This window comes from Microcaecilia unicolor, chromosome 7, assembly GCF_901765095.1.
Source record: "Microcaecilia unicolor chromosome 7, aMicUni1.1, whole genome shotgun sequence".
Classification (NCBI taxonomy): domain Eukaryota; kingdom Metazoa; phylum Chordata; class Amphibia; order Gymnophiona; family Siphonopidae; genus Microcaecilia; species Microcaecilia unicolor.
This window is the reverse complement of record NC_044037.1, coordinates 101,323,414-101,345,603: the sequence shown is the minus strand read 5'-3', so window position 1 is coordinate 101,345,603 and position 22,190 is coordinate 101,323,414. Positions and strand designations below refer to the sequence as shown.

The 22,190-nt window shown below is 43.8% G+C and overlaps 1 protein-coding gene across 1 annotated transcript in view; it reads right to left on the bottom strand.

The window, feature by feature from the left end:
* The window catches only part of LOC115474643 (large neutral amino acids transporter small subunit 4-like), a 115,231-nt gene that overhangs the window by 37,334 nt on the left and 55,707 nt on the right, over positions 1-22,190 (bottom strand). Inside the window, exon 10 of the mRNA XM_030210227.1 lies at positions 17,069-17,238. Coding sequence (XP_030066087.1) covers positions 17,069-17,238 — 170 coding nt within the window. The remainder of the gene's footprint in view (positions 1-17,068; positions 17,239-22,190) is intronic.

The following is a 22,190-nucleotide window of genomic DNA, read 5'->3' as shown; positions in this document are numbered from 1 at the left end:
ATCTTGCATTCCAGACACCCCATGTAGTTCTTGTACAGGAGATGCATTTGCATAGGAAGCATGAACATTTGTTACATCATGTCTAACACCCAAAAATTATTTTTGCATCACATAAGAAGGGCACAAAGAAAAGAGGAGTAGCATTATTGTTTCATAGGTCCCTCAGTTGCCAGATATTTCATGTAAAGAGGGATGAGATGGTATCTTTTTGTTTCAGTGAGTATACATGAAAGGACTTATACATTCACAAATATTTATGCTCCCAATTCAGATCAGATAGCTTTTTATAGGAAATTACTGCATGATTTACTTGCTTTCACCGACGGAGTGCTGGTTCTGGGAGGGGAGTTCAATGCCACCATGTGCTCCAACTTAGATAAATCAGGCCAGCCCTTTGGTGATGATCACATTATAGCTAAGGCCATGAGAGCTCTGGTGTTCGAGTTAGGAGTTATTGATCCATGGAGGAGGTGCCAACCTAGAGCAAGAGACTACACCTTGCACTCAAGTGACGATTGCCTGCGTGGAGGGGCATAATCGAACGCGAACGCCTATCTCCATGGGCGTCTATGTCCGAAAACGGGTACGTGAAGAGGCGGGACAGACCGTATTTTCGAAAAAATGGACGTTTTTCAGCTGGGTGTTTGTTTTTTTTTTTTTTTTAGCAATAATGGAAACTAAAAATGCCCAGCTCAAAAACGTCCTAATCCGAGCCATTTGGTCTTGGGAGGGGCCAGGATTCGTAGTACACTGGCCCCCCTGATATGCCAGGACACCAAACTGGGCACCCTAGAGGTCAGTGCGGTGGACTTCAGAAACAGCTCCCACATGCATAGCTCCCTTACCACGGGTGCTGAGCACCCAACCCCCTCCCCCAAAACCCACTACCCACAAATGTACAACACTACCATAGCTCTTAGGGGTGAAGGGGGCACCTACATGTGGGTACAGTGGATTTTGGAGACCTCCCATTTACCAGCACAAGTGTTACAGGTAGGGGTGGGATGGGCCTGGGTCCACCTGGCTGAAGTGCACTGCGGTACCCACTAAAAGTGCTCCAGGGACCTGCATACATGCAGGCCTCTAGGACTTGTTGCTGCTATATAACATTGGCACAGCAGTTGACACCTGAAGACTAATCTCTCCGAAAACGTCCTTTATTGGAATAAGCACGCTTACTCACAGTTAACTGCAGATCAGAGGTTGTGCCCCACTGGCAACGAGTCTCGCTGGTACTGAGATTAGCAGTAGGTCAGAGCTGGCAGAATGCTGTACAATGCCCTCTTTCAGCCACATTCAAGGGAAGAACTAAGTTCTCTAACGTGGCTAACACGTGAAAGGGATCTAAAACTGGCTTACAAAAATGGCCACTACCTAATGGACTACCAGAAACAAAACAGGGCACACTCTAACCTAGTAAGCAGGGGGAAAGCACCATGGGAGTAGAGCCTACCAACTACCAACATTGTGAGCATTTGCCACAAGCTAGTGGAATCACGGAGCCCAATACCCTACACCCACCACAATGCATTGCTGATGTGACTCTGCAGTGCGCATAACAGAAAAGGTGTCACACTCACCTGAGAGCCACATCAGAACCACGGAAAGGCTGTCAGAGGATAGAACACATTCTGCTGTCATAGAGGTGGGTACAGCATTTGAGGCTGGCATAGAGGCTGGAAAAAAAGTTATTAAAGTGGGGGGGGGGGGGGGGTTGGTGGGAGGGGGTTAGTGACCACTGGGGAAGTCCGGGGAGGTCATCCCCGATTCCCTCTGGTGGTCATCTGGTCAGTTGGGGCACTTTTTTGGGACTTGTTCGTGAAAAAAAGGGTCCAAAAAAAGTGACCCAAAATCGCGGTAAAAACGCCTTTTTTTCAATTATCAGCTAAAGACGCCCATCTCTCCTCGGCCGATAACCACGCCCCAGTTCTGCCTTCACCATGCCCCTGACACGCCCCCTTCAACTTTACCCGTTTCCGCAACGGATTGCAGTTGGAAACGCCCAAAATCGACTTTCGATTATACCGATTTGGGTGCCCACGGGAGAAAGACGCCCATCTCCCGATTTGGGTCGCAATATAGGCATTTTTCTCTTTCGATTATAAGCAGGATAGGGACCCTGACAGTGTCAGACCACGTACCTTGTTGGGTTGAACTCCTTGTACCCCAAGAGGACCACAGGACTACATATTGGTCGTTAAATAATAGATTGCTACAGGGGCTGGAAGTGAGTCAGGCGTATGGGCAGCTATTAAGTGACTATTTGGAACACTATGGCTAAGGGTGTTGCTCTTGGGACAGTGTGGGACACTTGAAAAGCTGGAACACGTGGTTTTGGGGTTGTTTTTTTTAAAAGAGAGAAGCCAGCCAGAAGAAAGAAAGGGAGGCATAGATACTGAAGTGGAAAGCAAGGATCCAGGAACTGGAGACACAGCATAAGACCATGGGATCTCCTCATGTGTTGCAAGATTTGCAAGGGGCCAGATTGCACCTGGATATTGCTCATACTGAGCAGCTGGATTTTATTAGCAAAAGATTGAAATTAATGCAGTATGAAAAAAAGAATAAGGGTTAGCTCTCAATTGGCCAATCAGCTAAGAACTCTCCATTTGGAGAGAAGTATATTCATGATCAAGTATAAAAGCAGTAACTTACATCCTTGCTCTGTTCGAATAAGGGAGTGTTTTCAATCTTATTATCCTGAGCTGTATCAAGCCAACCTGCTTATCTGAGAGGAGGCTATTGTACAATACTTAAATAAAACATGCATGCCCTCCCCATCCCATAAGCAACAGACTGCTTTGGATGCGGAGATTACCCCCAATAATATTTTGACTGCTAGCAGAGGTTTACCCTCCGGTAAGACTCCCAGGTTGGATGGGCTAATGGGGAAATTTTATAGGGACTTTGCTAAAGACTTGGCACTTCTGTTAGCGTTAGTGGCTAATTCAGTTCGAAGAGGTGAGCCTTTGCTGTCTTCTATGAGGAACGCTTGGATTGCTGTTATCCCCAAGCCGCAGAAGGATCCATCTGAGTGCCCATCCTATTTTCCTACTTCCATTCTTAACGTGGATGTAAAAAATCATAGCAAAGGTGCTGGCTAACCATTTAATGGGTCCCGTGGGACTGCTGGTACCCCCTGATCAAGTAGGCTTTATTTCTAAGAGGCAAGCTTCAGATAACAGCCAGACAATGATTGATTTGCTCTATCTAGCTATGCAGGACAAGTTGGCAGCTTGATTGTTTAGTATTGATGCCGAAAAGGCCTTTGACAGGTTGCACTGGTGCTTTATGGATTGGGTTCTTGAAAAATTTGGGGTAGGTTCAAGCTTTATACTCCTCTCTGACAGCCTGTATCTATGTCAATGGGGGCAACTCACCAGTGTTTTCTTTGGGGCAAAGCACTTGACAAAGTTGCCAGCTGTTCCTCTTGCTTTTCACACTATTAATGGAGCCTTTTGTGGAGGCAGTGCATCAGAACATTGACATTCAAGGCTTGTGAATGGGACAGAAAGACTACAAGCTATCACTATTTGCAGATGACGTTTTGTTTTCTAACTAAGCCTAACTTGTTATCGGAGATACAGAAATACGCTTTGGTCTCTGGTTTTCAAATTAATGTCACCAAAATGGAGACGATGACTTTGGGTGTTTCATAAAAGACAATGGAGACCTTACATCAAGCTTTTTCCTTTAAATGGATGACTAATAGTATTAGATACCTGGGAGTTCTTGTGACACCTAATTATTCTGACTTGTTTAAAGTAAATTACACTGCATACTAAAGCAATCATTTCAGATTTGAGTAGGTGGGACCTGATGGATCTTTCTTGGCTATGTAGAATTACCACTGTCAAAATGAATATCCTCCCTAGGTTGATGTTTCAGGTGCTGCCTGTTATGATTTCCAAAAAATGTCTAGACTCTCTCCAGAGTAAGGTTTTGAAATTTATATGGCATAATAAGTGACCTCGTCTGGCTCGGGGTGCTGTCTATAGTGATAAGAAGAAGGATGGCTTTAGAGTTCCCAACCTGTTCTAATACTATAGGTTGGTACAAATGTGGGCTGCAATAGAATGGTTTCAGGGTTATTCTTACAAGAGATAGGTGGCTCTTGAGCAGCATATGTTGGGCCCTCAGAGTCTGGCCCATCTTTTGTGTCTGTCCTCTAGGGTATGGAGGTTGCCCTCCAGACTCTGCCCCACTATCTTGTGAACCCTTTCATCACTGGGTCAGTCTATATCATCTACTATGTTACTATATATATGGGGACCCTGATCACTATCTGTCTCATTTTACGCCCATCACCTCCAATCTATTATTTGTGCTTGCGTTCACCCCAGGGCTGTTTCAAAGTTGGGCGACGCTTGGATTGGTTACTTGGGGGCATCTCTGGGATGAGACTCATTTTTGTCTTTTCCCACCCTTTCTCAGGATTATCACCTTCCACCCTGGGATCACTATGCTTATATTCTAATCTAATCCAGAATTTATATATCAACATTACAAAGTATGACAAATAACAAAAAATAATTATAAACAAATTCTTTCAATTACAGACATACATTTTTCAAAAAGATAGGTGTTCAATCTCTTCCTAAAGGAAAAATAAGAAAAATCCAATCTAAACTCCAATGGGAGATCATTCCAGATTAAAATAGAAAATGCAGGAAAATAAGCATCCCGGTGAGGACTATATTTTACACCTAAAGGCGAGGGAGAAAACAGCATGAAGCTATTCTTAGAATGACATATATTAGTAACAGAAAAAGAAGTAAAATTCACTTGACTAACCAAGGGGCCAGGAGCAGAGCCATAAATGACTTTATGAATAAAACATAACATTTTAAAATGCACTCTGGCCAACACACGAAGCCAGCCGAAGGACAAGAACACTGGAGTAGCTCTATCGTATTTAGAACAATGGTACATCATCTTAGCAGCTGTATTTTGCAATAGCTGCAACTTAGATGTTAACTTCTGAGGAATAGCAAAATATAGAGAGTTGCAGTAATCCATAATGGACAAAATTATTGCTTGAACTACTGAAGCAAAATGTTCCTAAAGGAAATGAGAGCATGTAGATCTCAACTGCTTTAGTTTAAAAAATACCTTTTTAACCACTATTTACTTGAGCATCAAAAGACAAGGCAGAATCCAAAATAATTCCTAGTACTTTAAATTGCTGAACTACTGGCAGTAAAACACCATTTTCTAAGGAAACTGATTTGGAATATCAGATAAAGAATTACTAAACCATAAAGTATTGGTCTTATCTGAGTTTTGTTTTAACAGATGTTCCTGAGCCCAGTCATTTATCTTAGTAATACATTGATCAATTACTGAAAAGGTCAATGATTGATCTGAATATACTGGTGCTAATATAAAAATGTCATCAGCATACGAGAGCAAAGAGGTATTCGCTGGCAAAGAAATAGTTGAATAACAGAGGAGAAAGTGGGGAACCTTGCGGAACACCAGTTGATTCATTTTTTTCTCTGCCCCTAGATTCAAGAAGATTTTTGGAAGGGAGGATACTTTTTCAAGGGTTTGTGTGAGGATTTGGGGGGCACCAGATAGCTTGTTGCCGCTATTTATCAACACCTGAGGGACACCAGTAAATTCTTCCTTATAAATAGGACACTTTGGAAATTGGAGTTAGGGATACACTTTGAGGACCAGGATTGGGGGTTATGGAAGCCACTACAGCCGCAATTTCTACAGCTGTTAACTTTTTGGAGGCTAGTATAAAAATTCTGTATCGATGGTACCTAATGCCTGCTCGGCTGCACCAGATGTTCCCCTTGGTCAGACCGGTGCTGGATTGGTTGTAGTGGAATAGGCATATACGGTCCATATTTGGTGGATTGTAGAAAAGAAATGGCCTTTGGACGAACGCATGAGAAGTGTTGATCCCGGACTCTGCTGATACTGAATATTTCTACTGAACCATTCATGGTTTCTTTTTGGACAAATTTGGTGACCCCTGACAAAGGCAAAGAAGAAATGTGGCCAAGTTGGGTCCCTGTTCAATAAAAAATGTTTTGTTGAACTCTAGTTTGCTTTTCATTCCCCTGGATCACCTTTGCTATTTGTGCTGCATGTGTGTTACTGCAGAGGTCCTTCTGCTTCTTCCCTTTTGGAAAACAGTACACATGAGGTTGCAGAGCTGGCTTGGGATTAGCATATCCTGGGATTCAGCTATATTCTTGTTTAATCAGCTTCCATATACCTTGAGGGTATATCAATAAAAGATGTTGGTTTTGGCCTTAGAAGCAGCTCACTTAACACCTAGAGATGGGAATAACTAGTGAGGTAATTAAATTCGCCGATGACACAAAATTATTCAGGGTCGTCAAGTCGCAGGAGGAATGTGAACGATTACAGGAGGACCTTGCGAGACTGGGAGATTGGGCGTGCAAGTGGCAGATGAAGTTCAATGTTGACAAGTGCAAAGTGATGCATGTGGGTAAGAGGAACCCGAATTATAGCTACGTCTTGCAAGGTTCCGCGTTAGGAGTTACGGATCAAGAAAGGGATCTGGGTGTCGTCGTCGATGATACGCTGAAACCTTCTGCTCAGTGTGCTGCTGCGGCTAGGAAAGCGAATAGAATGTTGGGTGTTATTAGGAAGGGTATGGAGTCCAGGTGTGCGGATGTTATAATGCCGTTGTATCGCTCCATGGTGCGACCGCACCTGGAGTATTGTGTTCAGTACTGGTCTCCGTATCTCAAAAAAGATATAGTAGAATTGGAAAAGGTACAGCGAAGGGCGACGAAAATGATAGTGGGGATGGGACGACTTTCCTATGAAGAGAGGCTGAGAAGGCTAGGGCTTTTTAGCTTGGAGAAGAGACGGCTGAGGGGAGATATGATAGAAGTGTATAAAATAATGAGTGGAATGGATCGGGTGGATGTGAAGCGACTGTTCACGCTATCCAAAAATACTAGGACTAGAGGGCATGAGTTGAAGCTACAGTGTGGTAAATTTAAAACGAATCGGAGAAAATTTTTCTTCACCCAACGTGTAATTAGACTCTGGAATTCGTTGCCGGAGAACGTGGTACGGGCGGTTAGCTTGACGGAGTTTAAAAAGGGGTTAGATAGATTCCTAAAGGACAAGTCCATAGACCGCTATTAAATGGACTTGGAAAAATTCCGCATTTTTAGGTATAACTTGTCTGGAATGTTTTTACGTTTGGGGAGCGTGCCAGGTGCCCTTGACCTGGATTGGCCACTGTCGGTGACAGGATGCTGGGCTAGATGGACCTTTGGTCTTTCCCAGTATGGCACTACTTATGTACTTATGTACTTATGTACTCTTACTGGAAATCTGAGCAAATACCATCCATACTGAAATGGCTGGGGAAACTGGTTTATTTGTGAAATGGAGTATTTTAAGGCTGAAAGAGAGGGTACTTTAACTAAATGGGAGAAGGTTTGGGACTCCTTTGTATGGAATATTGTCTATGATAGGAGTTTGATGCCTGGGTGGACAGGGTTGAAGAGTATTGTTATAGCTTATGTTTCTGTTTCATATGGGCTGTGGGGATCTTTCTCTTTACTGTTTTATAATACCTGTATAAAAGATTTGTAAAACAAAGGTTACCAACATGACAACCATGTATTCTCTTATATGTTCTGTGTCAGGGAAATTGATTTGTTGCCAGTATTTTGTTGAACTGTGAGTTACTGACATGTTTGAGTTTAAAAACCTTTTACAAATAAAATATATATATATATATATATTGTGAAGGAGAAGACCTGGGGGTAGATGAGATGGAAGTGGAGGGGGAAGAAGTGAGGAGGCTCAAGAGCAGAAGAAGGTCGAACAGAGCCTTGCCTCCATTCCAGCCACAGAGAGCGAGAGGAGAAGTAGTAATGCCCCCTAGGAAAGGGTGGAGGGAGAAGGACTACATTACCCATCATCCCCCGAGAGAGACCAGAGAAAGGTTAGTGACCCCTGTAAAATGGAAGAGAGGCAATGACTACATTTCCCAGCAACCCCGGGGCAAACCCTGGTACAGAGATTATCTTCCCCAGCAGGCCAGAGGGGAGAGCTCTAACAAGGCAGGGGAGGGTCACCTGGAGGGTAATCAAGTAAAAGAGGAACAGCTGCCCAGGGAGGAGGAGAATGAGCCCATGGACTGGCAAGAAGCTGGGGAGAAGGAAAAGGAAGGCGGCCTTGAGGAACCCATGGACCTTTCTGCCTGGGCTCACTCCGTGGGAAACAAAGTGAAGAACCAGGTGAACTCTTGGTATAACAGCTGGGCTGAAAGGGGGAAAGAGAAAAGGTCATGCGGGAGAAGGGTCAGTGGAGTAATAGAGTGACCCAGAAAGGGGGGGATCTTTTGCTCTTTCCCAAAAGAGTTCAGGCTGTGTTCCTTGAAGAGACTGTGTGTCTAAACTGAGTGCTAAGGCACTAAGCACTGTGGATTTTTGAACTGCTGGGAAAACAAAACCTTCTTTTGTGTGGGGGGAGGGGAAAGTAAGCTACAGTCTGTGCTTCCCTTTTGTGGGCTGAGGCCCAAAGAACTTTGAGGTTTTTGAACTGTTGCAGAAACCCAAGCAGGGGACCCAGCTACCTGGATTCCTTTTGGTTGTGAAGTTGGACTACAGGGGAATCTATCTTTGGGGACTGTTAAATTGGCTCCAACTGGTTTTTTTTCTTGCAGCAGCATAGAGCTGCACTGTTTTTTTTCTCCTACTACGCCTGGCCCCTGTGAGTAAAACAGGAGCAGACTGTTTGGAGGGTTGCAGGATTTCTGTTGGACGTATTGGACTGTGAATCCCTGACAATAAAAAAGTAGTGGTGATTTTTACCTTTTTTTTTTTTTTAGTTTGATTCCTTTGAGCCCTGCCCTGTGAACTGCAGTGAGCCAGGAGGCTGAGTGGCCAGGGTGGAGGCAAGATCCCGAAGACCCTCGGGCGGAGGGAAGGATCTTTCACAATATGCTGGTATAGAAAACAGAGAAATTTTAGCCGAATAACTTGGTATAAAGCTAAAATCTATATACTTGAAGGAGGCATTAGAAGCGTTCTAGAAGTGGGGCCTGAAGAGTTATTCAGAGCACAACAAAATTCAGCCGCTCTGCATATATCTTTATAAATAGGTAAACAGATTAGTTATCTGTATACATTTATTCATGGATATTGAGCAGGCTGAATTAACCCATTGGAGGTAAGGTCAGCTTTTGAAATGACTGTGATGAGATGGGGTTTGGTATACTTCAATATGTAATTTATCTTTAAGATCGAGCGTGGTACTGGAAGACTGGAGGGTGGCCAATGTAATGCTGATATTTTAAAAAGGTTGCAGAGGGGATTCGGGAAATTATAGATCGGTGAGTCTGATGTCGGTGCCGGGCAAAATGGTAGAGACAATTATAAAGAACAAAATTACAGAGCATATTGAAAACCATGGATTAATGAGACAAAGCCAACATGGATTTAGTGAAGGGAAATCTTGCCTCACCAATCTATTACATTTCTTTGAAGGGGTGAACAAACATGTGGATAAAGGTGAGCCGGTTGATATTGTGTATCTGGATTTTCAAAAGGCATTTGACAAAGGACCTCATGAAAGACTCCAGAAGAAATTGGAGAGTCATAGGATAGGAGGTAGTGTCCTATTGTGGATTAAAAACTGGTTAAAAGATAGAAAACAGAAAGTAGGGTTAAGTGGTCAGTATTCTAATTAGGGAAGGGTAGATAGTGGAGTTCCCCATGGGGTCTGTGCTGGGACCACTGCTTTTTAACATACTTATAAATGACCTAGAGATGGGAGTAACTAGTGAGGTAATTAAATTTGCAGATGACACAAAGTTATTCAAGGTTGTTAAATCGCGAGAGGATAGTGAGAAATTACAAGAGGATCTTATGAGACTGGAAGGCTGGGTGTCCAAATGGCAGATGACGTTTAATTTGAGGAAGTGCAAAGTGATTCATATGGGAAAGAAGAACCCTAATTATAGCTACATAATGCAAGGTTCCACCCAAGAAGTCACCCAAGAAAGGGATCTAGGCATCATCGTTGATGACATGTTGAAACTGTCTGCTCAGTGTGCTGCTACGGCTAAGAAAGCAAATAGAATGTTAGGTATTATTAAGAAAGGAATGGAAAACAAAAATGAGGACATTATAATGCCTTTGTATCGCTCCATGGTGCAACCGCAACTCGAATATTATAAGCAATTCTGGTCGATGCATCTCAAAAAAGATGTGGAGGGGCATAATTGAACTGGGCGCCCATCTTTATGGGCGCCCCAGCGAAGGGGCGGGGCATCCCGTATTATCGAAACAAGACGGGTGTCCATCTTTCGTTTCGATAATATGGTCGGGGCCGGCCAAATCTCAACATTTAGGTCAACCGAAATGTTGAGATCGCCGACCTTAGAGATGGGCGGCCTCGGTTTTCGCCTATAATGCAAACCGAGGATGCCCATCTCAAAAACAACCCAATTCAAGGCTTTTGGTCATGGGAGGAGCCAGTATTCGTAGGGCACTGGTCCCCCTCATATTACTACTACTACTACTACTACTACTTAACATTTCTAAAGCGCTACTAGGGTTACGCAGCGCTGTACAATTTAACATGGAAGGACAGTCCCTGCTCAAGGAGCTTACAATCTAAAAGACAGGTGTACAATCTAAAGACAAGTGTACAATCTAAAAGACAAGTGTAGAGTCAATCTGATAAGGCATACTATATTTCTCGAAAGGTTAGGTGCCGAAAGCAGCATTGAAGAGGTGAGTTTTAAGCAGAGATTTGAAGATGGGTAGGGAGGGGGCTTGGCGTAGGGGTTGAGGAAGATTGTTCCAGGCATAGGGTGAGGCAAGGCAGAATGAGCGGAGCCTGGAGTTGGCAGTGGTGGAGAAAGGTACTGAAAGGAGGGATTTGTCCTGTGAGCGGAAGGTTACGGGCGGGAACATAGGGGGAGATGAGGGTAGAGAGGTAGTGAGGAGCAGCAGACCGGGTGCATTTGTAGGGTGCCAGGTCACCAACCGGGCACCCTAGGGGGCACTGTAGTGGACATCACAAATTGCTCCCAGCTGCATAGCTACCTTACCTTGTGTGCTGAGCCCCCCAACCCCCCCCCCCCCAAAACCCACTACCCACAACTCTACACCACTACCATAGCCTTAGGGATGAAGGGGGGCACCTACATGTGGGTACACTGGGTTTCGGGTGGGTTTTGGAGGGCTCACATTTACCACCACAAGAGTAACAGGTAGGGAGGGATGGGCCTGTGTCCGCCTGTCTGAAGTGCACTGCACCCACTAAAAACTGCTCCAGGGACCTGCATACTGCTGTCATAGAGCTAGGTATAACATTTGAGGCTGGCATAGAGGCTAGCAAAAAATGTTTTTTAAATTGTTTTTTTTTTTGGGTGGGAGGGGGTTGGTGACCACTGGGGAAGTAAGGGGAGGTCGTCCCCAATTTCCTCCGGTGGTCATCTGGTCAGTTTGGGCACCTTTTCGAGGCTTGGTTGTGAAACAAAAGGGACCAAGTCAGCCAAATGCTCATCAGGGACGCCCTTCTTTTTTCCATTATCAGCCGAGGACGGCCATCTCTTAACCACGCCCCCGTACCGCCTTCGGTACACTGGCAACACACCCCCTTGAACTTTGGCTGTCTCCACGTCGGAAAGCAGTTGAAGGCGGCCAAAATCGGCTTTTGATTATGCCAATTTGGCCAGCCCTGAGAGAAGGACGCCCATCTCCCAATTTGTGTCGGAAGATGGGCGCCCTTCTCTTTCGAAAATAAGCTGGATAGTGGCATTAGAAAAGATTCAGAGAAGGGCAACAAAAATAATAAAGGGGATGGGACAACTTCCCTATGAGGAAAGGCTGAAGCGGCTAAGGCTCTTCAGCTTGGAGAAAAGACGGCTGAGGGGAGATATGATAGAGGTCTATAAAATAATGAGTGGAGTGGAACGGGTAGATGTGAATCATTTGTTTACTCTTTCCAAAAATACTAGGACTAGGGGATATGCAATGATGCTACAAAGTAGTAAATTTAAAACAAATTGGAGAAAATGTTTCTTCACTCAACATGTAATTAAACTCTGGAATTCGTTGCCAGAGAAAGTGGTAAAGGAGGTTAGCTTAGCTTGGCTTAAAAAAAGGTTTGGCCGGCTTCCTAAAGGAAAAGACCATAGACCATTATTAAAATGACTTGGGGAAAATCCACTGCTTATTTCTGGGATAAGCAGCATAAAATGTATTGACCTTTTTTTTGAGATCTTGCCAGGTATTTGTGACCTGGATTGGCCACTGTTGGAAGCAGGATGCTGGGCTTGATGGACCTTCGGTCTGTCCCAGTGTGGCAATACTTATGTACTTATTGTATTTTGAACTTGTAATGTCAGATATCAAGAAATGTAACAACTTATAAGGTAAATGCTTTGTCTTGTATTGTCACTCACTAAGAGGCTCATTTTTGAAAGAGAAAAATGTCCAAAAAGTAGCATAAACCAGCAGATGGGTGTATCCTCAAAGAAGTGGGCATTTCCAAATACATTGCCTATTGGGAAATTACCTTAAAAATTGTGGCTTTTCCTTCTGTCCACTTCCCTCTTTTTTCTCATGAGCTTGGGTAGAGAGGCAGAAAGTAGCAGAAAAATAGCCAGAATGACAATAAGGGCTGCCCCAGAGGTCTCCAGGGGCCACCATTAGCCCCCAGGCCTTGCTCTGAAGAACAGTGCTTTATTAGAGTCATATCCTCCTTTTGGATTTCTTCAGATATGTCCTTCAAGTTTTTTAATTTTTAGGTTATCAATAGAAATCAAACAAAATAAAACATGGAAAAGAAAAACAGATAATACCTTTTTTATTGGACATAACTTAATACATTTCTTATTATGTGGGTAGGTGTGTCGGTCATAGTCACATAAAGGAAAAGAAGATATTTTCCTAAAAATTAAGTAGAGAGGTGTGGTAGCCGTGTTAGTCCGCTCTTAAAGGTTATCAATAGAAATCAAACAAAATAAAACAAGGAAAAGAAAAAAGATGATACCTTTTTTATTGGATTTAACTTAATACTTTTCTTGATTAGCTTTCGAAGGTTGCCCTTCTTCGTCAGATCGGAAATAAGCAAATGTGTTAATTGATAGTATATATAAGCAGTGCTTTTTTTGTGCCGGTACGCAACGGTACGGCGTACCGGCACCTTTTTTTTTTTGCTCCCCCCCGCCCCGTGAGTCCATGTCCCGCACGCAGTGCCAGCCCCCATTTCCGGCCGCTGCTGCTTCTCCTGTTGAGCAGCAGCGGCCGCTACACAAAGAAAAAGATTTTTAAAAAAATTCAAACCTGGCTGAAACGCGGCACCCTGGCACTGTAGACAGCCATTAGGCATTGGCTGTTGCCCCGCAGCCGCTCCTCCTCTTGCCTTACGTCACTGCGCTCCTCCGGGGTCTTCCTCCAGGGGCAGTGACGTAAGGCAAGAGGAGGAGCGGTTGCGGGGCAACAGCCAATGCCTAATGGCTGTCTACAGTGCCGGGGTGCCGCGTTTCAGCCAGGTTTCAATTTTTTTTTCATCTTCTTTTTCTTTGTGTAGCGGCCGCTGCTGCTCAACAACAGGAGAAGCAGCAGCGGCCGGAAATAGGGGCTGGTGCCGCGTGCGTCGCGTCTTCGCGCCGTTCGCGCCAAACTTGGCAGGGAGAGGGAATCCAACAGAGGGAAGGATTGGGGAGAGAGAGAAAGAGGGAAAACAACAGAGGGAAGGATTGGGGAGAGAGGGAAAGAGGGAAACCAACAGAGGGAAGGATTGGGGAGAGAGAGAAAGAGGGAAAACAACAGAGGGAAGGATTGGGGAGAGAGAGAAAGAGGGAAGGATTGGGGGGAGAGAGAGAAAGAGGGAAACCAACAGAGGGAAGGATTGGGGAGAGAGAGAAAGAGGGAAAACAACAGAGGGAAGGATTGGGGAGAGAGAGAAAGAGGGAATCCAACAGAGGGAAGGATTGGGGAGAGAGGGAAAGAGGGAAAACAACAGAGGGAAGGATTGGGGAGAGAGAGGGAAAACAACAGAGGGAAGGATTGGGGAGAGAGAGGGAAAACAATAGAGGGAAGGATTGGGGAGAGAGAGAAAGAGGGAAAACAACAGAGGGAAGGATTGGGGAGAGAGAGAAAGAGGGAAACCAACAGAGGGAAGGATTGGGGAAAGAGGGAAAACAACAGAGGGAAGGATTTGGGAGAGAGAGGGAAAACAACAGAGGGAAGGATTGGGGAGAGAGAGAAAGAGGGAAACCAACAGAGGGAAGGATTGGGGAGAGAGGGAAAACAACAGATGGAAGGATGGGGAGAGAGGGAAAAACAGATGGAAGGATGGGGAGAGAGAGGGAAAAACAGATGGAAGGATTGGGGAGAGAGGGAAAAACAGATGGAAGGATTGGGGAAAGAGAGAGGGAAAACAGATGGAAGGATGGGGAGAGAGAGGGGGAAAACAGATGGAAGGATGGGGAGAGAGAGAGGGAAGATGCTGGATGGAAGAATGCAGAAAGAAATAGGGGAGACACTGGAAGGATGGGGAGAGAAAGCAGAGCTGCTGGATGGAAAAGGGGAATAGAGAAAGACTGGAGAATAAGAGGAAGGGGCATGGGGAGAACAAGGGTGAGGAAAAGATGAAAAGCCACAGGTAGATGAAGGAAATTAAAGAATGGATAGTAAGAATGAATTAAATCTGGACAGAGAGAGAGCCTGAAAAATATTGAAGAAAGCAAAGAAAAAGGAGACAAAAATGACAAATGGCACAGAAGAGTTAAGCGAAAAGAAAAGAAAGCAGAATCACAGACTGGGACCAATATGGAAAGAAAAACAGTCACCAGACAACAAAGGTAGAAAAAAATAATTTTATTTTCATTTTAGTGTTTGTAATTATGTCCAATTTGAGAATTTACATTGGCTGTCTTATTTTGCACTGGGTATACTGGAGCTGTAAGAGCTTACAGAGATTATTTATAATGAAAAAAATCACTTTATTTTTTTCTCCTATAGTACTATAATATTTTCAATGATGTCTGTTTATATGCGCCATGGCTGGTATAGGGGGTGTGGTTAATGTGGGTGTGGCTATCATAGGGGTGGAGCCATGTGTGGTGACTCCGCCCATAATGAGTACCGGCACCTTTTTTTCTACAAAAAAAGCACTGTATATAAGTGAAACTTCAAAGCATTTCAATGACAGTCTAGCAAGGTGGGGGTGGGTAGGAGGTATGCATGGGTACATCAAAGCATGTCATTTCATTGATAGTCTAACAGGATGGGTGTGGGTAGGTATTTCCGATCTGACGAAGAAGGGCAACCTTTGAAAGCTAATCAAGAAATGTATTAAGTTATGTCAAATAAAAAAGGTATCATCTTTTTTTCTTTTCCTTGTTTTATTTTGTTTGATTTCTATTGATAACCTTTAAGAGTGGACTAACACGGCTACCACACCTCTCTACTTAATTTTTAGGAAAATATCTTCTTTTCCTTTATGTGACTATGACCGACACACCTACCCACATAATAAGAAAAGCCATCTCTAGCCTATTAGTCAGTCTGGACACACTAAAGAGAGAGAAAAATATTGATGATCTCCTCTCTGTTTCACTGCTGGTTAAATCTGTCAAAGCAATTTTGTCTGTGCAGCACAATTTTAAGTGTATGCAGAGATGCCAAGTTACTGAGTTTTAGGCTGGAGATTTTGGGACAGTCCTGGTTTTGAACTTACACCTCAGAGCAGTGGAGATTTGTAGTGCCTGATCCTGCCCATTGAAATCGGTACTGCAAGTCCCATAGTACATTAGGATGGGGTGGTCAGAAATCCAGGACTGTCCCAAAATCTCCAGCCTAGAACTGGGTAACTTCACTTCTCTGCATATGTCATGCAAAGACTGTCACACATATCTCAGAAGCCAGCCAAAGTTTCTGAGGTATATCCACTCTTCTGATAAGTATGCACTTTTAAAAAAAAAAAAAAAGGCATTTGCGGATGCTATAGAAGCATAGTTGCGTGTTGGGCGACCATGGGTTGTAGTCACTTTGATGTTGCCTGTACTCTACTCCATACCAGGGGCGTAGCTATGGGGGGCCATGGGGGCCTGGGCCCCCACAAATTTCAGCGTCAGCATGCACAGGAGGAGCAAGAAGAAAGAAGAACATGGGCAGGCAGCAAACGCGGCTGCGCCGTAGACCGCACTGAAGAAAGGTTCGTCTGGTGGGGGGCGGCAGGGCTGCACTCAATATGTGCCCCCAACCTCGGGCTCTGGCCCCCTCCCACCGTGAGGTCTGGCTACGCCCCTGCTCTATACCTCTGTTATAACTCTCCCCCCACCCCACCCCACCCCACCTTTTTACACAATGGAGTCCTTTTCCTATTTTTAACAGATTTTATTGTAAACTGTCTCATTATTCTTTAATGAGAGAACGTTTATAATAAACTATAAACCATACGCTTGGGCTCAGATTCAGTCAAACTCAACTCTGGAAGTTTTTGAAAAGTAGATTGTCTGCTGCTGTACTATAAGCCAGTCACTGTTTGATGTGTATTCATTAACTAAAAACCATTTACACATTTGCTACGATTAAATATGTCTTCAGCAAAGGTAACAATCATTTTTATTTTTTTGTGTCCTTTTTTTTGTCTCCGCAAATATGGTAACCTTATGATTTATATCATCCTGGTCTAGAGATGAAAAATGCTGTAGACCTAGGACTGATCCCTGAGCCAACTGTAACTAGGGTGGGTAAGAAGGGCAACCATTCAAGATGCCAAACCCTTTGGGGGGGTGGAAAAAATTATTGAAACACAAGTTTGGAATGGCAGCAGAGAGAAGACAGTAAGTGTGCTACTGTCCTCTTATCAACCAGATTGAGGGAGAAAAAGGGGAGAGAATGAAAAAGGACCAAGGATAAAAGTGAAGGGGCTGGAGGGAGAGAAAGTAAGCATCAGAGTGGGGGAAGGGGTACTTGCTTGCTAAAGGTGCAACAATCCCAAACCCTGGATTGAGAGGCTTCGTGTCTTTGTTCCACAACCCCTGTTAACTGTACCCTCTTGCAGATTAAGAACTTAAATCTAAGTCTTGCACCTTTCTGCAGGTGGGGTCTGTGGAAGCTGACGGTCTTCCTCTGGCTGGAAGGCAGTATTCTCTCTTTCTGCCCCAAAGACTTCAAGAAATGCTGCTGCAGGGAGATATCACTCATCTCCACACTTTCAGGTTTTTGCTGGTGTTCACAAAACTTCCACTTCAGATGAATACTGGGGGGACAGAGACAAAATTGTTAAGGAGGTAGGTGGAATCATGGTTAAATGAGAGTTAATCATGGAAGACCTAAAATAAGCTAGCAGAGCAATGGATGATAGCAGATAAGGATCCATCTGGCCTGTCTGGATAGGAAACCATGGTTCTATCACAGCTGTCACCTACAAGACAATTCTATAAACTGGGCACTAATATTTACGTGCTCATTGCACATGCAAATGTTTGCGCTTACACATGAGAGTCTGCACATGCCCACATAAATGCCAGCAAGGCATCTAAGAGCTAATTCTATGAATACCAACTTAACTTACAGAACAGGTATTTTCAAGGGGAGCATACCAGGGCTGACTGGGGGGGGGGGGGCACAAATGGTATCTGCCCTGGGCCCCACAGCACCAGAGGTCCCCTCCATCCAGGCATCTCTTCCCCTTCTCCCCAGCACCCGTCCATCTTCTCCTCCCTTCCCCTCTCTCCTGAGGCTTTCCCTCTTTGCTGTGATCTGCCTCCCTGTGGCACAATTTCCTACTTCCACCTGGGTGAATCGGGGCAGAGAGGGAAAGCTTCGGGGCAGAGAGGGAAAGCTTCGGGGCAGCCGGAGGCAGCTTGTGAGTATGCTGCTACGCTGGGGCCCCTCTGAGAAAGCAAATAACGTTTTTAAAGAAGATCACAAGGTGAAGGGAAAGGAGGAGGAGACAGATTGTGATGGGGAGAAGGGTAAGAGATGCCCAGACCAGGCAGCATCGATGCAGGTGGGGAGATTGGGAGGGGAAGGGATCAGGGGTCCTCTCCTTAATTTCTGCCCTGGGCCCCAACATGTCTAAAACCGGCCCTGGGCCATGCACAGGGACATAGGAACTAACTTTTCAAAATGACTGAGGGTGCTAAACTCCAGGGCAATTACCCCTCCCTGGACAAAGAGCACCTCCAATATTGAGTAAACTCCTTGACTAACGCCCACAGAGCTGGCACCTATGCACAGGGATAAAGCATAGGTTGGGCTCCCACTTACGCATATAACTTACGGCATACTGTATGTTTTGCGTGCCCCTGTCGCATTTGGGTACCTGTACTTAAACCAGCTGTAGGGTTGGTGTAACTGTGAGAACCTAGATGTTAGGCGTATTAATACTGGGTTACACTAGTATTCCATAACAATACAGGAAGGCACTAGGTTCCATATTCAATAGGCTCCTATCATGTGGCCTACTGTACACAAGTTTTCTTCCAAGAAAACAAATAGGCAGGTGACTTACAAGATCCAGCATGGAGTGAAAAAAAGAAGCAAATCACCAAGAGCTTACAACTTATTCACTGCTAAAAGCTTAATGAGTAATACGAAGCCCAACACAGCCTTGTTTTTCCCTCTTAAAGGGCTGTGTCAGGAGCTTCGAATCACATCTGTTAGGAGAACATATAAAAGCAAGTAAGTTTAAATTATAAATTAACATAACTGTTTTATAAAAACCACATAGACCACATAATAAGAACATATATAAATAGAAACCATCTATGCTTGACATAATAGTTTCTTTTATGAGATTTTTTTCTACTTATAAGTTAGGAAGAAATCCTTAAGAAGTCTTTCTATATTGGATATCTATGTTAGATATCTCAAGGCCATAAGGTTTGGCAAACATTCAGCAAATGTGTTCTTAGTAGATCTATTGAGGCAGCCATGGCATAATTATATATATATAAGAAATCATATGAAGGGTTAATTCTGTTAAAAGCTTGGTATTTGAATTGAATTCTTATTTCAAATTTCAACTTTTACTTTGTAAGTGAAGTGAAGGTATGCCAGATGGTTCAGATTATATTGAACTCTAGCGTTTGCCGGGCTGGGTTAAAAAGGTCAGAGACAGGAATTTCTTTCACCCTGGTGAATGATGAAAGCTGGCTCAACATCTGTACATTATTAGGCATACTGAATAGTTTTGTAAGCAGGCAGTTTGTTTAGGATTAAATAGAAAAATGCTTAGATAGAAAATACTATTTAGAGAGAGAGAGGCAATAGATTAGTATTTACAAGTTTTTGATATTTAGAATGTGTGTTATAAGGATGCTTACTTTAGAATATGTTGTATTCTGTGTAAATTAATAAGGTTTGTGTCTGTGTAGAATATCTGTTAAATTCTGTATTACTCTTTGTCTGCTGTTTAAGAGGTCAAGCAAGGACTGCAGTGAAGAGGTCAAACATGTGTTTTGACTTATTTGCAGTTCTGGCTGGTTCAATGTATAAGCTGATAGGTGAAGAGGTCAGGACTAGTCAGCTCTCTTCTCCTTGATTAATTATAGCTAAGGGTAGGACTGGCCTCCTGAAAGTATATCTGTATGCTATTAAGTAAGATTGGCTTTTGACCTCTTTAATGAATGCCAGAGTTTAGTTAGTAGTTAGTACCAGGAATATGAGAAATCAATCATAATAACATGCAGGAGTTCTGGAGACCAAATGTCTGGCTTAAGGGGCCCCAGGTCAGAGGTCAGTTTGAGAAATATCAAACCTATGTAACTGATATTTCAAAAGTAATGATTGGTTGAGGCAAAGTGACCAATCTATTCCTTAACCAATTGGAGAGTAAGGGGGCTGGGCTAGGCTAGGCTGGATAGAACAGTATTTAAGTAGGAGCAGAAGCAGTTTACGTCAGAAGGAGCTCAGAAGAAAGAGAAGGACAGAAGGAACAGACAGAAGAAGGAGAAGACAGCATAAGAAGAGAAGCAGCTGAGACAAAGACACAGAGAGCTGAGAGAAAGACACAAAGAGAAGAAGAGACTTAATGCTGATGTCCTGCTTTGTTTGCTGGCAAATAAAGAAGATTTTTCTCTCATACTGGTGTGTGCTGTCTGACTCCTGAAGCATCACAAATTCATGCATCCATTCCTGCAACACTATAAGAATTGTTTTTTCTGATGTCTGTGTTAGTGGAGCATTCTTTGACATTTCAGATTTAGCAATGTTATAAGGTCCGACAAATATTCAGCAAATGTGTTTTTTAATTTCAGCAGTTTTTGTTCAGTAGGTGGAATTGTTTAGACTGCACCACTGGGAAATGTATTTTTAATTATTTATTTAATTATTATTGCCACTATTCATGTATGGATGGTTTCTGTTTATATGTGTTCTTATTATGTGGTTTATGTGCTTTTTTAAAATAGTTATGCTAATTTATATTTAAACCTATTTGCTTTTAACAGTTGTGATTTCAAGCCCCTGATGCAGCTCTTGAAGAGGGTAAAACGTGGCCCTGTTGGGCTTCATATTACTCATTCAAGCTTTTAGTGGTGAATAAATTGAGTTCTTTTCTGTAAGCTCTTGGCGATTTACTTCTTTTTTCACTCCACAAGTTTTCTTCCAACAGGAAGATGCTGGAATAGGGGGCTAGGGCTGTCTGGAAGTGAAGTGTTAAAGTACTTGCATATATTTTCAGAATACTGCAAATACTGTTTTGTTTAATATAGTGTATTATTTTGGTGCCTTATCTTGATTTTTTTGGCACATAATTCCTGGAGTGTATTCAGTGTGCATATTAGCACCCGTAACAGGGGTACCGAGAAGACAGCTGATACAACTACACTAGAGCTACAAAGTGAAGGACTCCTTCCTTGCTGTATTGAAAAATTTCCCACTGTCCTTTTACTGCTGTCATAGGTGTTGCCCGCCCCCCACTCCAAGGATTTTAACACTCCATTCCATTCCACTCTACCCCATGCCCTGATCCTGGTCCTGCTTTGCTTTTGCCTTCCAAAACAGCTGAGTCACTGACCACCTACATATAGGGATGTTGCTTCATATCATTTGTAATCTGAAACAACAGGAATAACCCCTCAAATGGCAGGTTTCCTTCCAGTGTTATTACATTTCACTATTTTTCCCCTGTGTCAATGGGTATCAGCCTTGAACTTGTCACTTTCAGGATTCACTTCTTGAAGATACAATAACATTAAGACTTACTTTGAGCAATCCTACTTCCTGTCTTATTCTAGTCTAATATTCAAGCTTCAGGAGTCCCTCCTAGTTACTCTGTGACAAAGAGGGGCATAATCGAAAGGGACATCCTTGTTTTGATTTGGACGTCCTTGCAAAACGTACCCGTATTTTCAAAACAAGATGGACGTCCATCTTTCGTTTGATAATACAGTCAGGGACTCCCAAATCCTGAAATTTGGTTGTCCTTAGAGATGGTTGTCCCTAGACTTGGTTGTTTCTGATTTTCAGCGATAATGGAAACCAAGGACGTCCATCTCAGAAACAACCAAATGCAAGCCATCTGGTCATGAGAGGAGCCAGCATTTGTAGTGCACTGGTCCCCCTGACATGCCAGGACAGCAATAGGGCACCCTAGGGAGCACTGCAGTGGACTTAATAAATTGATCCCAGGTACATAGCTCCGTTGCCTTGTGTGCTGAGCCCCCCAAAACCCACTACCCCCAACTGTACACCATTACCATAGCCCTTATGGGTGAAGGGGGGCATCTAGATGTGGGTACAGTGGGTTTTGGAGGGCTCGCTGTTTCCTCCACAAACGTAACAGGTAGGGAGGGGATAGGCCTGGGTCCGCCTGCCTGAAGTGCACTGCACCCACTAAAACTGCTCCAGGGACCTGCATACTGCTGTGATGGACCTGAGTATGACATCTGAGGCTGGCATAGAGGCTGGCAATCAATATTTTTAAAGATGTTTTTTGAGGGTGGGAGGGGGTTAGTGACCACTCGGGGAGTAAGGGGAGTTCATCCCCGATTCTCTCCGGTGGTCAACTGGTCGTTTCGGGCATATTTTTTTGCCTTGGTCGTAAGAAAAACACGACCAGGTAAAGTCGTCCAAGTGTTCGTCAGGGACCTCCTTGTTTCTTTCGCTTATGGGCCAAGGACATCCAAGTGTTAGGCACGCCCAAGTTCCGCCTTCTCTATGCCTCTGATACACCCCCTTGAACTTTGGCCATCCCTGCGACAG